The 13,453-nt window shown below is 44.4% G+C and overlaps 1 protein-coding gene across 2 annotated transcripts in view; it reads right to left on the reverse strand.

Moving 5' to 3' along the window:
• The window catches only part of arhgap46a (Rho GTPase activating protein 46a), a 37,652-nt gene extending 24,432 nt beyond the window's left edge, over window positions 1–13,220 (reverse strand). For both annotated transcript variants that reach the window (XM_056605158.1, XM_056605157.1), the window contains exon 1: window positions 13,051–13,220. In XM_056605158.1, coding sequence (XP_056461133.1) covers window positions 13,051–13,064 — 14 coding nt within the window. In that variant the 5' untranslated portion in view covers window positions 13,065–13,220. The remainder of the gene's footprint in view (window positions 1–13,050) is intronic.
• Between the last annotated feature and the right edge of the window lie 233 nt (window positions 13,221–13,453).

Here is a 13,453-nt window from a genome sequence, read left to right on the forward strand (position 1 = left end):
CAGATAAGGAGGGACAGACCGTCTCCGACACAATTAGGCTGTGAACTGAATTTCTCAGCTTTACTAGGACGTTCTAATAAAGCCTCCCAACCCATGAAACCAGCAGACCTACATGTCTGATCGACAGCCAGCGGATAACACCCCCTCCCCCAGGTCATGTGGCTCCGCTGTAGGTATCTATACACTTGGAGGAGATCACAGCATAAGAAGCAGGTTGCTTTTACTAAATAGGTCACGCTGCCCTTTATAGAGGACACCGTTGGTGTGCCCCCTTTGATCTAGCTCCCTGAAGCTCAGGGCTCTGGGCCATGCCAGCTGATCATTACAGCAGTGTTGCTAGCAATCACCAAGCTCAGGGCTCAATGTGCTGTGACTAGCAGGTTGAGCGCCCGAGCTGTACTTATAGAGACAAATAGAGACACAGCGTCCAAATGCTCAACGAGTCCCTACTGACAACATGGCTTCATCAAACACTCCTCTATTTACGGTTTAACTAATGGAAAGCAGTTTTAACAGCCCTCAAAGGAAACGAGCTTCATTGATAATATGGATATCTGCCAAGGATTGAGTCTGTTTTCCAACTCCAACAGTGCTGATAGGCTCTGTTCCTCCTCCGGCTCATAGGACTGGGACTTAAGCCATTGTCAGGCTACCTGTATTTTACCTTCAAAACAAACACATTGCCAGGGTGAGGTAATGTTTGGTGTGTGTGTGTGTGTGTGTGTGTGTGTGTGTGTGTGTGTGTGTGTGTGTGTGTGTGTGTGTGTGTGTGTGTGTGTGTGTGAGAGGAAGGCGGTAAATCAAGAATAAGCCTAGTCCTTTCACAAGTGCTGCCAAGTGTGCCCTGTGGCAGTCCCTGGCTTCAAAAATAGACCCATAGTGCCAAACTACCCTTCCACTGTGCCCCATGGTGACTATGTTTACTGCTAAACACACTACTATTATTTCATACATAGGCCCACATGAGCATGTAGCCTCCCTAACTATGAGCTATGGGATTAAACACACACACACACACACACACACACACACACACACACACACACACACACACACACACACACACACACACACACACACACACACACACACACACACACACACACACACACACACACACACACACACACACACACACACACACACACACACACACACACGTCACACACACACACACACCATGTTCTCTTTCCTCTTGTATCTCCATTGCAGATACCAGGAGGTCCACACCGACCATTTGCTCTCAACATGGCCAGGTAGAGAATGAGAAAGAGCACATGGTTGGGTAACAGGAGCTGTGCACCACCTGTGTATGTGTGTGCGGGTCTCACTGTGTGCTCCATAATGAGAAGGCCATCTGGCCTGAAGAGCAGTACCAGGAACTAGCTAAAGCTCTGTCGTGACTCTCTGCATATGGCCAGGTTGGACTGCATGCTCAACAAAACCATAACCCAAGGGAATGGAGTAAAAGAGGGCAGATACCTTAATCACATATTTACTACCCAAAGGTAACAGTGGATAGCCTTTAGAGGTCAACTAATTAGAGAAGTGTCAATTATTAGGGGGATATTTTGGAGTTAACTGCTGCTTTTTTTGTTTTTTTTGTTCAGGCAAATGCGTGGTTTACGACAAGGGAGGGGTGCTGATAAGTTTGAGAGGTCACAAAAGAGAGTACAAGACCCCCTGGTAAGCTGGAGTCTGTTATTGAGATGATAGATTAGTCACTGGCAGGAGGGGCGGGTATAAGGCTACATATAATGAAGCTTTTCAAAAAGGGGGCCTAAGCTGTAAATATCCCCACTGTCGTCCCCTCCCTGAATGCACGTGATCACATACACGCACGCACACATACACACAAATTATCTCTCTCTCTCGCTCTGTCTCGCTCTCTCTCTCACACTCGCTCACACGCACACACACACACACACACACACACACACACACACACACACACACACACACACACACACACACACACACACACACACACACACACACACACACACACACACACACACACACACACACACACACACACACACACACAAAAGGGTTTTTCATCCCAGATTTATATCGAGACATAGACAATCCCCCACGCTGATTTACCTTCAACTCAAGTGTGTTTGGCCATTAGTTCCTGTAACTGAAGCAGGGCCGCGTGTTCCCACCTTAGTGGTCCAATGATTTATACTGTATTTCCTGATGTGAAGGGTACATCTACAACCTACGGTCCTATGCTGTAACGATGTAATCGTTACAGGGAGAACCGGTCCTGCTCCTCCTCCCTGTCCGCCTGGGAAGAGGACCAAAACAACGACGGAGAACACGGAAACCTGTTGAGCCGTGAACCGCCCGGGGCCCGGAGCGCCTCGGCCCGGAGCGCCACGGCCCATCCTCCTCTCAGCCTTGGCAGGAGGCCAGGCGTCCAACTCCTGACCGGGCATGCGCAAATACATATATCCCCCCACCCCCACACACACACACTCACACACCAACTCCTGATCGGCGGTCAGGAGTTGGTGTGTGAGTGTGTGTGTGTGGGGGCCTGGGGGGGGATATATGTATGTGCACATGTGTGTGCGCGTGCGTTATAATCTATATGCGTGATTGTATTTATGTGATTGAGTACATGGGTGAGTAGAGTGTGTGTGTGTGCCTGTGTATGTTTGTGAGTATTTACGTATGTGTGTGTGTTGGTTTGTTTGTGCCTGTGTGTGTGTGTGTGTGTGTGTATTTATGTATGTGTGTGTGTCTGTGTGTGTGTGTGTGTGGGTGGATGTTCTATTGTGCATGCATGTGAGAGTATGCATGTATTTATGTGTACCAGTTACAAAGGGAGTTTTTCTCCACGATTAATAACCTGTCGTGTTGGTGCCGGCTGGGAGCCGACCTGCTGGGACCCTTGTGGACATGAGCAGATAGGTAGGAAGACGGCCCCTTGCTGGAAGGTCAGCTATTAGCTAAACGTGTCTGGGGCACTAACGGCAGAGAGTCCGTTAGCTCTGCTGTTTGTCGGTGAACTGTGACATCCTTTGCCGCCTCCACTGAGCGTATGATCTACACACTATAGCGTTCACATGATACTGACAGGGCATTTGTTGTTTATCCCGGTTGTTTTTAAGTTCACTCGTCGTAACAGATATTTATTGATTGAAGGAAATGGGGCCTAACAGAAATATATGTATTGATAGGATAATACCAATTTCATAGTTATATTTGTCAAGGGTAGAATGTGTGTGTAGTGTGGTATTATAAAAAAGAAAGACAGTGAGGCAGACAGTAGAACGTTTGCTCATCGATAATAGAGGTAGTGAAAAACAGGTTTCAGTACACCAATACTGCGGTACAAAGACTCTCTGTCTCTCTCTCTCCCTCTCTCCCTCTCTCTCTCTCTCTCTCTCTCTCTCTCTCTCTCTCTCTCTCTCTCTCTCTCTCTCTCTCTCTCTCTCTCCTTCTCTCTCTCTCTCTCTCTCTCTCTCTCTCTCTCTTTGTCGCTCTGTCTCTCTCTGCAAATGTTCATACATGGTTTGGAATGCAGTTAGCACTACCTCATCCAAGTTGAAGTCTGGTCCCAACGTTTTATTTTAATGAGCTATAATTAACGTATTACACTTGGCAGCGTTGTATGACTAATCAACAAACCAAGCCAAATGTAAGACCTTGTGTATGTGTGCATTAATAAAACACTCTGTGCCCCCATGCCCCAGTGGTGGGGTGGGGGGAGGAATAGATCACTAAAAAAAGCCCTTATGTTGACAAGCACCAGACCCACACCCACCTGCCCTCGGTAAACACTGGTAAAGACACAGATAAAAGACAGCCATGTTGTTGTGAGGGGTCCGTTAACACTGTTATAAGAAGGAAGCAGTTAAATCACACCTTCTTCAAGTCCTCATTCCCCTAAATGCCTCTGTTTCATCTCACCTCTGCGATTCTTGTTGTTTCTTTCCAGATGGAAAAAGATAATTTAGCGTAATTTACCCTAATCGAATCCATGAAAAAAGTTTATCTCAAATATTGAATTGTATTCCCTATCAAACCCAATGCTGTTTTCAACGGATTCATGTCTTAACTAAGATCATTTCACTGTGCAGTCTGTTTTTCTGTGGACTGTTCTGTGGACTGGGTCTTATGAAACAAACAAAATAATGTTAAATAAATTCAACGGGTAGGGCTGGACTATAAGGCCAAAATCGATATCATGATACATTGCCGATACTATAATTATTACGATATCTGGTAATTAGTGTGTTAACACTAATTACCATGGTTCTGACTCAAGCCTGAATACAATATAATGACATTAAATATATTACTTGTCTATAATCGGTAAAATACCAATATGTTTTATTGTCAAAACCTTATAACATGCCTCGCTTCATGACTCATGGCCTCTGCAAAGTTTAGTCCCTTCCCTCAGAGATTTTGAATTAAACATCAACTCGAAACAAACATGAAAAAAACATGACAGACACAGCTCTGACAGTATCAAAATCTTATAAAAACAGGCTAAACTTATGGCCACTGAGTTGACCAGTGCTTCAGGATACAGGAAATGAACAGTGCTCTGAATCAGAGTTGCTTCAGAATACAAAAAAAGAGGGCAACGGGGTGATGCTGTGTATAAAATACACAACAAAATACGTCTAACACAGTGGCGTTTAACTATGTATACAAGACGCTTAACCCTCTCGGATTTGCATACAGATTTACCTGAGTGGCACCCGGAGTACTGGGATTTCCCTCTGGGGATTTGGGCCGCTGCATGCATTTACATCCTTAGACACTGACGTAGCCTATTGTATGCTGCTTGAACGCATTTTACTGACTCTGGGCTCTGAGCCTTAGTCATTGTTGATGCTGTTCAATGCATATTGGGAAAAAAAGCAAATCACAGTAAATCATGGTTGATTTTATTGTGATTCAATTTATCGTCCACCCCTATCAAAGGATCACTGTTTCTGTGCCGGGGGGCTACTGTTGAAAGGCGGAAATTCCGTCTTGTGGAAAACTTTCACTTAAACAGTCAGCGTTCATTCGCACAAACTCTCCTGTCGACACACAGGCTAACTGTCCCCCCCATTTGGGTCAAGGTTGATGGTTGTTCTGGAATGGCCTTAAATATGGCTCCCCACAAACACACCTCTGCAAATAGCAGAAAGCAGAAGCCGGCCAAAGCCAAAGTGCCAAATGGTGCCCCACATGAACACACACTCTCTCTTTACCATTCTGCTTTTCCCAGAGGCTGCTTTGAGAAAGAGAAATACATCGTCGATCACCCACAATTTACAGTCGTCCTAAAAATAACTGCCAATCTGAGAGCGTTTTCCCTGAGTGAGCCGGGAACAACAGAAAACGGCTCATGGAATCTGCTCCATTGTTCCGAGCCAACCCCAACGAGTAAATGGCACTTCTCCCAGCAATGGAAAACACAGAGGACTGGACAATATGTTGTCTAGAAATAGGGCTGCAAACAGCACTCTGCCATTGTTCAGCTTTGGATTTCAATCAAACTGAAAATACCCGTGTGACTGTTTATGGTGATTGAAAGATAAACTAAACTAAACTCCACTTAAGGCTTTGCTCTGGGTATCTTAGTCCTGAGGAGTCGAGGGACAGGGTTTATATCGGATAATCCCGCAACTGTTGAAGGATGAGGTAACACCCCATTGCCAGTGCGGCATATCTGATTGAAGTAGAGGTGCCACACTTACAACTTTTGTTATCAATTCATCTATCAAACTTCTACCTTTCTTCTAAAAACACATATTATTGCAAGAAATAATGAGAAGTGAAAAACAAATGAATCCTAATTTTTTAACATACTTAATCGTAATAATGTTCCTTTAAACCTTTAATGATACTGATCATAGTTATTCAAATGTTAGATTTATTACATTACCTACATAAAGACATCTGCTTAACATAATTAGAAATACAAATATTTTCATGAGCTAAACAGGAAAGGCTTCTTTCAAAAACGTTGCCAAATGTTGTGGCCATTGTTAACGTCATTTGTCTCCAAGATTGGTTAAGGGTGAGACAATAGACACAGCAGTAGGCAAGTTAAAAGAAGCCTTTTAGCATTTAGTGGCATCATAAAGTCACCTCTAACCTCGCCAAAACAACAGCCTATTCTGAGCTAGCCTCTGTGGCCTGGGACTGTCAAAGTCGGGCCAGGGAGGACTGGTGGTTCCACACAGGGCCAACCATTCAGCCAGGAAACCCTAGCACTCTGTTAACCAGCCACTGCAGCAAGTGTCAAGGTCCACCCTAACCGGTGTTGTATTTACAGACCTGCCCTCTCCTATTTACAGACATAAGGCATCCTTTCTCCTCAGCTACCGCCTTTAGAAATACAAGCCACACAGCAAAGAGAGCGAAAGAAAGGCATTTGTACTCACCTAGAAGTGCAGCCTACAAATCCTCTGGCAGCAAGAGTAGAGAGGGGGGAATGCTAAACCGCCAAACTAGTGTTATTAGTGAAAAACAAACCTAACCCATGTCTTGTTTTTTCTTACCACAGGCAATTTGTTCCCTCTGAGCAAGGAGAGGGCTGGCCCTTAACACAATACAGGCGGTAACGTTGTAGAGGCAGCCGTCTGTTTGAATATGCATAGACCGTGCACAAAGTCTACTTGGCAGATACAGCTGCTACTAGGCAACAGGCTTATCTAAATATTGTAAAACAGGAGCAGGGACATGGGACAACAGGGAAGGCATAAGGTTAGCTGCCATGACTGTGACCAACTCAACCTAAACTGTAGACCTGGCAAAACCCGTAGCATCTCTCCTATCATTAGTGGAGCAGGGCCAAAGTTTGTTCTAGAATGTGTAACACCAACAAAGGCTTCCAGTGAAAAGGAGAGGTGAATGACTGGGGGGCACTGTGTGAATGGGAGATTACGTCAAAGTTACATGTAATGCTTTGAAATACAATTGCAAACAACACACTTTGGAAGATTTTGCTTCAGGTAAGGTTGGCCATCTTCTTGCCTTAGTGTGGTTAAGGCTTGTTGCGTACAAGGATTTGGATGCAGTAATTATAAAATCAGGACACTAAATAGTTGCCATAGCTACAAAAAACATAAACATCAAACACAAGACATAATTGGTCTTTGGTTGAAAACACAGCATGGCGACTTGGTGGCTATGTGGGTCCTTGTTGTGTGTGTCACACTAGCAGGCTCCCACACCCTAGCCAGGTCCTCAAACACAATCAGTCGGGAGAGGGCACATGTTTAGGATTGCAATGAAAACCTGCACCTGTCGTGTAAACATTCTTTGCCGCTTTTGTTTTGAAACCCACTGTTCCTGCTGTTCCACTGGGATAGCACAATAAGGACATAATAGCAGTGTGTGGGACTTTGTATGTTTGTGTGTGTGTGTGTGTGTGTGTGTGTGTGTGTGTGTGTGTGAGAGGAAGGCGGAATACCTGTATTTTACCTTCAAAACAAACACATTGCCAGGGTGAGGTAATGTTTGGTGTGTGTGTGTGTGTGTGTGTGTGTGTGTGTGTGTGTGTGTGTGTGTGTGTGTGTGTGTGTGTGTGTGTGTGTGTAAAAGTTCACGTTCGTTTGTTATTTGAGTGATTCATCAAAATAAAATAGATGGGCATATAAAATGCTTAGTCTGTAACAGAGTAATAGACCTCTGGGAGAGACAACTTAAAGAGTTCTTCATCTGCAGTCCAAGCACATAGCGCATGGTACACTTGTTGCCTTGACTTTTACAGTAATGTAACCCTTAAACGGTGTGGGCAGGGGCATGTGTGACTGCATGCACACACATGCCTTTGTATGCAGAGCTCCCGATGCATGAACCTCTCTGTGAAGAACGTGTGTGGTCAAACGGCTGGGAAGTTCCTTCTTCAACCCCATACCTGTAGGCACAGGATTCATGGATGGCTGGCTCCTCACCTTACACAGACCTGGAATGGTCATGGCGGGGGGGATAATTTGCTTACAGCAACCCGGGAGGATGATGAAACTCTAGTGGACAACCCTAGCTTTTTTTGAGTTGCTATACCCTTGCTCCCTGTCCATTCCCCGCTCTCTCCCTCTCCATTCCCCGCTCCCTCTCTCTCTCTCTCTCTCTCTCTCTCTCTCTCTCTCTCTCTCTCTCTCTCTCTCTCTCTCTCTCTCTCTTTCTCCGTGTTCTCACACCCAACCGTGACACATCCAGCAACAGTTGTCCAAGTCCATTCCTCACACTTCCTCTACTGACACGGGGGAAAGGGGGGTTGCAGGCCAGGGGTCAATTTTCATGGGACGGTTGAGGGGGGGCAGTGGGGGGGTATCAGGCGTGAAAGAGCAGGCCTTGTTGGAACCTACTAGGGCACTGAAGGACGTTGTGCAAAGCAGGGCAGGCTGGTTGCCATCAGTTTAAGAACCAACAGAAGGGTTGTCGCCTGCCTGGCACAGAGAGCATGGTTGGTGCAGGATAGTCTTGAACCCACTCTGTTGAATGTCATCCTCGCCATTGGAGTGTGGAAAGGACAGAGAGCAGGTCATCCATCCATGTTGGCCTCACTGTACGCTATGACTATACATAGTAAAATAAAGCATCAACTAGCAAAGCCTTTGTGGGCTCCTACAGCCCATTTAACAAACTTTAACTTAATGAGAAACTTTCCAATAATGTGCATAAGACGGAACCATCTGTAAACTTCTCACTGGTTTTCCCAGCCTCATTTAATTCATGCTTATATGCCCCAATTTCCCCATTTGGTTTTCATTGGCCCTTCTGTTTTAGATCTTGGTTAAGACATTTCCTGTTATGCTGAGTGTGAAGCACTATTTGTTTTTGGAATATGGTATACAAACTTTCTGTTCCTCTGCTTTAATAAGATTTAATAAAACTTGTGGGTACGTTCGTTTTTTTGGGCATTTTGAGTGGTGTGAGCATATGCCAAACCTTCATCTTTAAAAAGATGATAATATGAATATTTAAAAGTTAATTAATGTTTAAATGGCTTACCATTTCATTGAATCTAGCCCAAGTTGTTGAAGCTTTTTGTTGTTTTGTTGTTGTTATTGCGCTATGTTTGCATTCTTGATTATGGCAATATCGGAAATATACATTTTATGGGTTGTGAATGACTTAATGACTAATGTGGGTCCTGAGGCTAGACCAGTTGAGAAGCACTGGTTTAAGGAGTATAAAGTAAACTGAAATATATAATCACTTCAAAGTAATGCCGACTACCCTCTAAGCCTGAGTTAACCATTCTTACGAGGAGGGGGTTTCTAGCTGAGAGAAGAAAGACTGACAGCTTTGAGTCACTGATATGACTCTATACATCTAGAAACGCTTGGGAACCTGACGATCCGGTTGTGTTTTTGTTCCATACTGCCAACCGAAGGTTTGAGACAAGGGTCCCCTTTTAAACCAATTTTCCCAGCAACAAACCCAACTTTTCTTTCAACGTTTCAATCCCTCAGTACAATGCCCAGGTGTCAGTTGTCTTCAGCCAAGTCAAAAGGAATATGACCTCCAATGTGCTGTGACAGATAGTAATGTAAGGGTTGTTTAGAAGTGAGAAAAGTGTTGACTCAGAAGTAAGAAAAAATATCCTCACTTGATCATAATCAACAAGTTTTGCATTATGTAAGGCAATGGATCTATGGGAAGGGATATAACACGTTACCTAGGTAACAGGAATGCCCGCAAAGACTATCATTCATATGCATTACAAAGCCTTTGCAAGTGGACCCTATGCTAATTCTTGTGATGGAGCCGAACAATAGACAGCATTGTCAAATGAACGGGTAGACCTCATTCAACGAGAGCTCTCTGATGCCTTCCCACAAGGCTGGCCAGCCAATCAGGGTCCAGGAGGGGAGGGCCCTAAAACATGCATAGGAGAACTGGGGAACTGCTCCAACAGCTGCCCTAATCCTCAACTAGGGACAGTTACCCCTTCTCTTGGGGCACCGGATTAGACCGGATCTCGCAAGGTCATTTCACCACCTTCATTTCAGTCTTTCCCATGCTGCTTTCCAAATCCTGATTTTACAGTTTCACTCCCTACTCCCTTGCCCTGCCAGAATGCAACTACTACAGAATGATTCTTCATTAGGTGTGAGAACATAGCACCTACCTACCTTGCCAGTGATTCCAGCAGAACATTTGGATCTTTCTCTCCGTCTCTGCGTTGGTCGTTTACAATGCTGCTTCAAACACTGCTCCATGCATACATGCTATCCATGGAGAAGGTTGGCCTCTGTAGCTCTTCGTCCCACCAAACTAATTCTGTAGGAAGGCTGAAGAACTTCTGGGACCCTCTGCCAGCTTGGTAGAACAGTCTGTGTCTGTCTGACCACTGCAACTTTAAAACTGGGGCAAGTCTGATAAACAGCAGCTTCTGTTCTGCCCTAAAAATCCTCCCCTTTTTAGTGGTGAAGCATATGGAAACTTTTTCAGGTCAGATAAGAGCGGGGACGAGAGCCAGCATGTGCAGGAGACAAGAGGCCTAACATGGGATCAGGGTGGACATACTGGGCAGACTCTGCCCAGGGCACCAGCTGTCAAAGCTAGAAACAAAGAGGTCACTTGTCGCAACAACAAGACAGACAAATGAACTGATTTGGACGAAATTGCATTTCATAGACCTCGGCATACACTGTCCAAACTTTTTACTTTATCCCATCTATTAGTGCCAATGTGACTCAAACAAATAACATTTCATTGTTTATATGGTACTGCTTCTTAAACTTTTGCCATGATGCTTGTCCCACAGAAACATGAGTTGGAAGAATATTTGTCCCTTGGCAGTCTGTATCTCGAATGGAACGATGTGGAAATTACAAAGATTGATTTGTAAATGTGCTTCCCTCCCACCCCGTCTTGGACTTGTATATTTGGTATCGGGATTTTGCCCCCAGGCCCCTAAGAAAACGTGACAAAGCATTTATACAAGTGACAATAAAATATCTCTTATCTAATCTCGAGCACTTCTAAACACTCCTGCCCTAACTGCCCTACCCCTAGGTTCCCGCTTTCACACAAATTGTAACCTGTTTTTAACGTGGTCGCCCTAATCTCATTCGCAAGTTGAGAACAGCAAGGTCACAGTATGAGCATGAATTGTCCATGTTTCCAACAGCTAACCCCTGATTTGCGTTAAGGGAACATTTCGGCGTAAGCAGGGAGTAGTTGCGTCTGGGGGGAGTCTTTAAACCCAAAATCCGCCCTGCTAGAGTGCCACCAGGGGCCTGAGTGGGAGCAGAGGGGCTCAGGGTGGTCCCCTGTAGGTCCCAGGGTCGACAGCAGGTCCTCCAGGATTAGATACAAACCCTCTCTGGTGAAGACATTAACGCTATCTGTCCCGGTCTGAAAGGGGGGGGTGTTCTAAATAATGAGCCCTGGGGGCCACCGCTGGGTGTCAGCTATGCAGATACAGGATTAATATGTCCCACGTCGTCAATACAGATCTTTTTTAGGTTGCAGCAGATGGTGGACACTAACGGTGTCAAATGACAGCCGTTAGTGTTGTCATTTGTGTGTCAGTCAGACAGACCTCAGAATTAGTGTGCATTATACTTTAATTATTTTTAGTGCATGTATCTTGCACCTAAACCCCACCGACTAATATTGCCCAATCCAATTTAACATCAGGGAGGCCACAGGTCAACGAGGCGACGCTGCATTTATAAACCACACACATGAGTGTTTCCAGACGTCAGAACTTCGGGTTATGAAAGGCTTGAAAAAAGTATCAAAAGCAAACTGCATAGCATGATAGAAAAAGTTCAAGATCGAAAACCAAACTTTCAGACTTAAGTGTCAATGTTCAAATGAATCCTACATAACAAGAATAGAATGAACAGAACACACCAAAGATCTGCAATGCTGTTTTAAGAAATAACAACGCAAAAAGAGCCATTGACACCAACCATTGATACTTGGTTTGAAATCACACATCCTCTCAAAGGCACAATCAAACAGATCCATCATCAAAGGTATTGTAGGATGGACATCCTGCCCCGTCCTTGGTTGTCATTGTCTAAAAGGTCCAACTTAAAACTAGGGTAACCTTGTTGGAAGAATGTAGTGTTTGGTTGCCTTTTGTGCCTCTACTATTGTGAGCCACCAGAGTAAACATGGGGGACAAGGGAAGGGTGTAGGTCTTCTTCTACACTCACTTTGACACCCTAGCCTAACTATTTCAGAATCATGTAGGCGGTAAGGCATATGAGAAAAGGAATAAGACCAACAACCAAAGGATCCATAACTGCAATTTGAATTATGTTGAGCCTATGAAGTCCAGGTTTTAAACTAAATTGTAATCCTATACATCTAACGAACGGAAGCTTCAAATAACACACACATTATAGCAAACCATCAGACTCAAGAAATGAATAAAATAAGAAGTTGTTGTTTTTTTGATGCAAAACACAGTCCAAACAGAGTAACTAACTAAATGTGTAGGCCAGGCCTATATCATCATTTTAAAGTTGCTGCTGGGGGCCTTAACCCAACTGTTAAAGGGGACAACAAATTGGTCAAACAACCACAAGAAAGAGTTAGCAGAACCAATCTGCAGAATAGTGGAGGAAAAACGCGAACTGCGTTCCCATGTCAATAGTTACGCTGAAAGTTATGAATTATTTATCTGCTATGGCAATGTAAGAGAATTTGAAACAAGGGGAATTTGTAGGTTCGATTAATAAAATAGTTATTTATTCGTCACATGCCTAGAAAAGATACCTTAGTGAGAAATAAGCTAAGATACTTGGCGGCACTACAAATTCAGCTCAAACTCACACTTTCATGTTTTATCCCACAGTTGTATTTGGTAACGTATTATTATTACATGCTGTAGTGCTAAGCCTGATTATTCTTACCGATAATAACAATACATACATTTAAAGTACACAACTTAACATATATGAAGGCTTCCATTCAATCGCGCGGATTTGTCTAGTATCCCACCATGGTGGCCACTGTTTGAAAGCTTGACGACAGTTAGCAGCGAACACACTCTGTTGTTATAGACTTTGTATAACAAGACCGAATCAAAATGGGAATGAAAGGTCGAACTCTTACCTTGCTCCGGCCATTATATTCACATTGTTAGCAAAACGTGGATAAAAGAAGAAGGTATTTAGCGACTGTTTTAAGCCCGGGGGATATTTTCTTCTCACGGGACAGCGCCGCTGCCAGAGTAGTGAGCAGTGAGCACGAGACAGCGCTCCACTGGTGAATCCGATCCGCTGTCTCCGCCTCTCACTGTGAACCACGGGCTGGGATGGGGGGCCTCTACCCGTCCGCGCGCACACACTCACACACACACACACACACACACACACACACACACACACACACACACACACACACACACACACACACATGCACAAGCAGTCATGAGCACCTTATCGCTGATCTGATTACTAATCCAACTTTTTCTTTGAGATAGATAGACCTACAAAGAAAGTATCCTCTACTTTAC

This window comes from Gadus chalcogrammus, chromosome 13 (genome assembly GCF_026213295.1).
Source record: "Gadus chalcogrammus isolate NIFS_2021 chromosome 13, NIFS_Gcha_1.0, whole genome shotgun sequence".
In the NCBI taxonomy this organism is placed as follows: Eukaryota; Metazoa; Chordata; class Actinopteri; order Gadiformes; family Gadidae; genus Gadus; species Gadus chalcogrammus.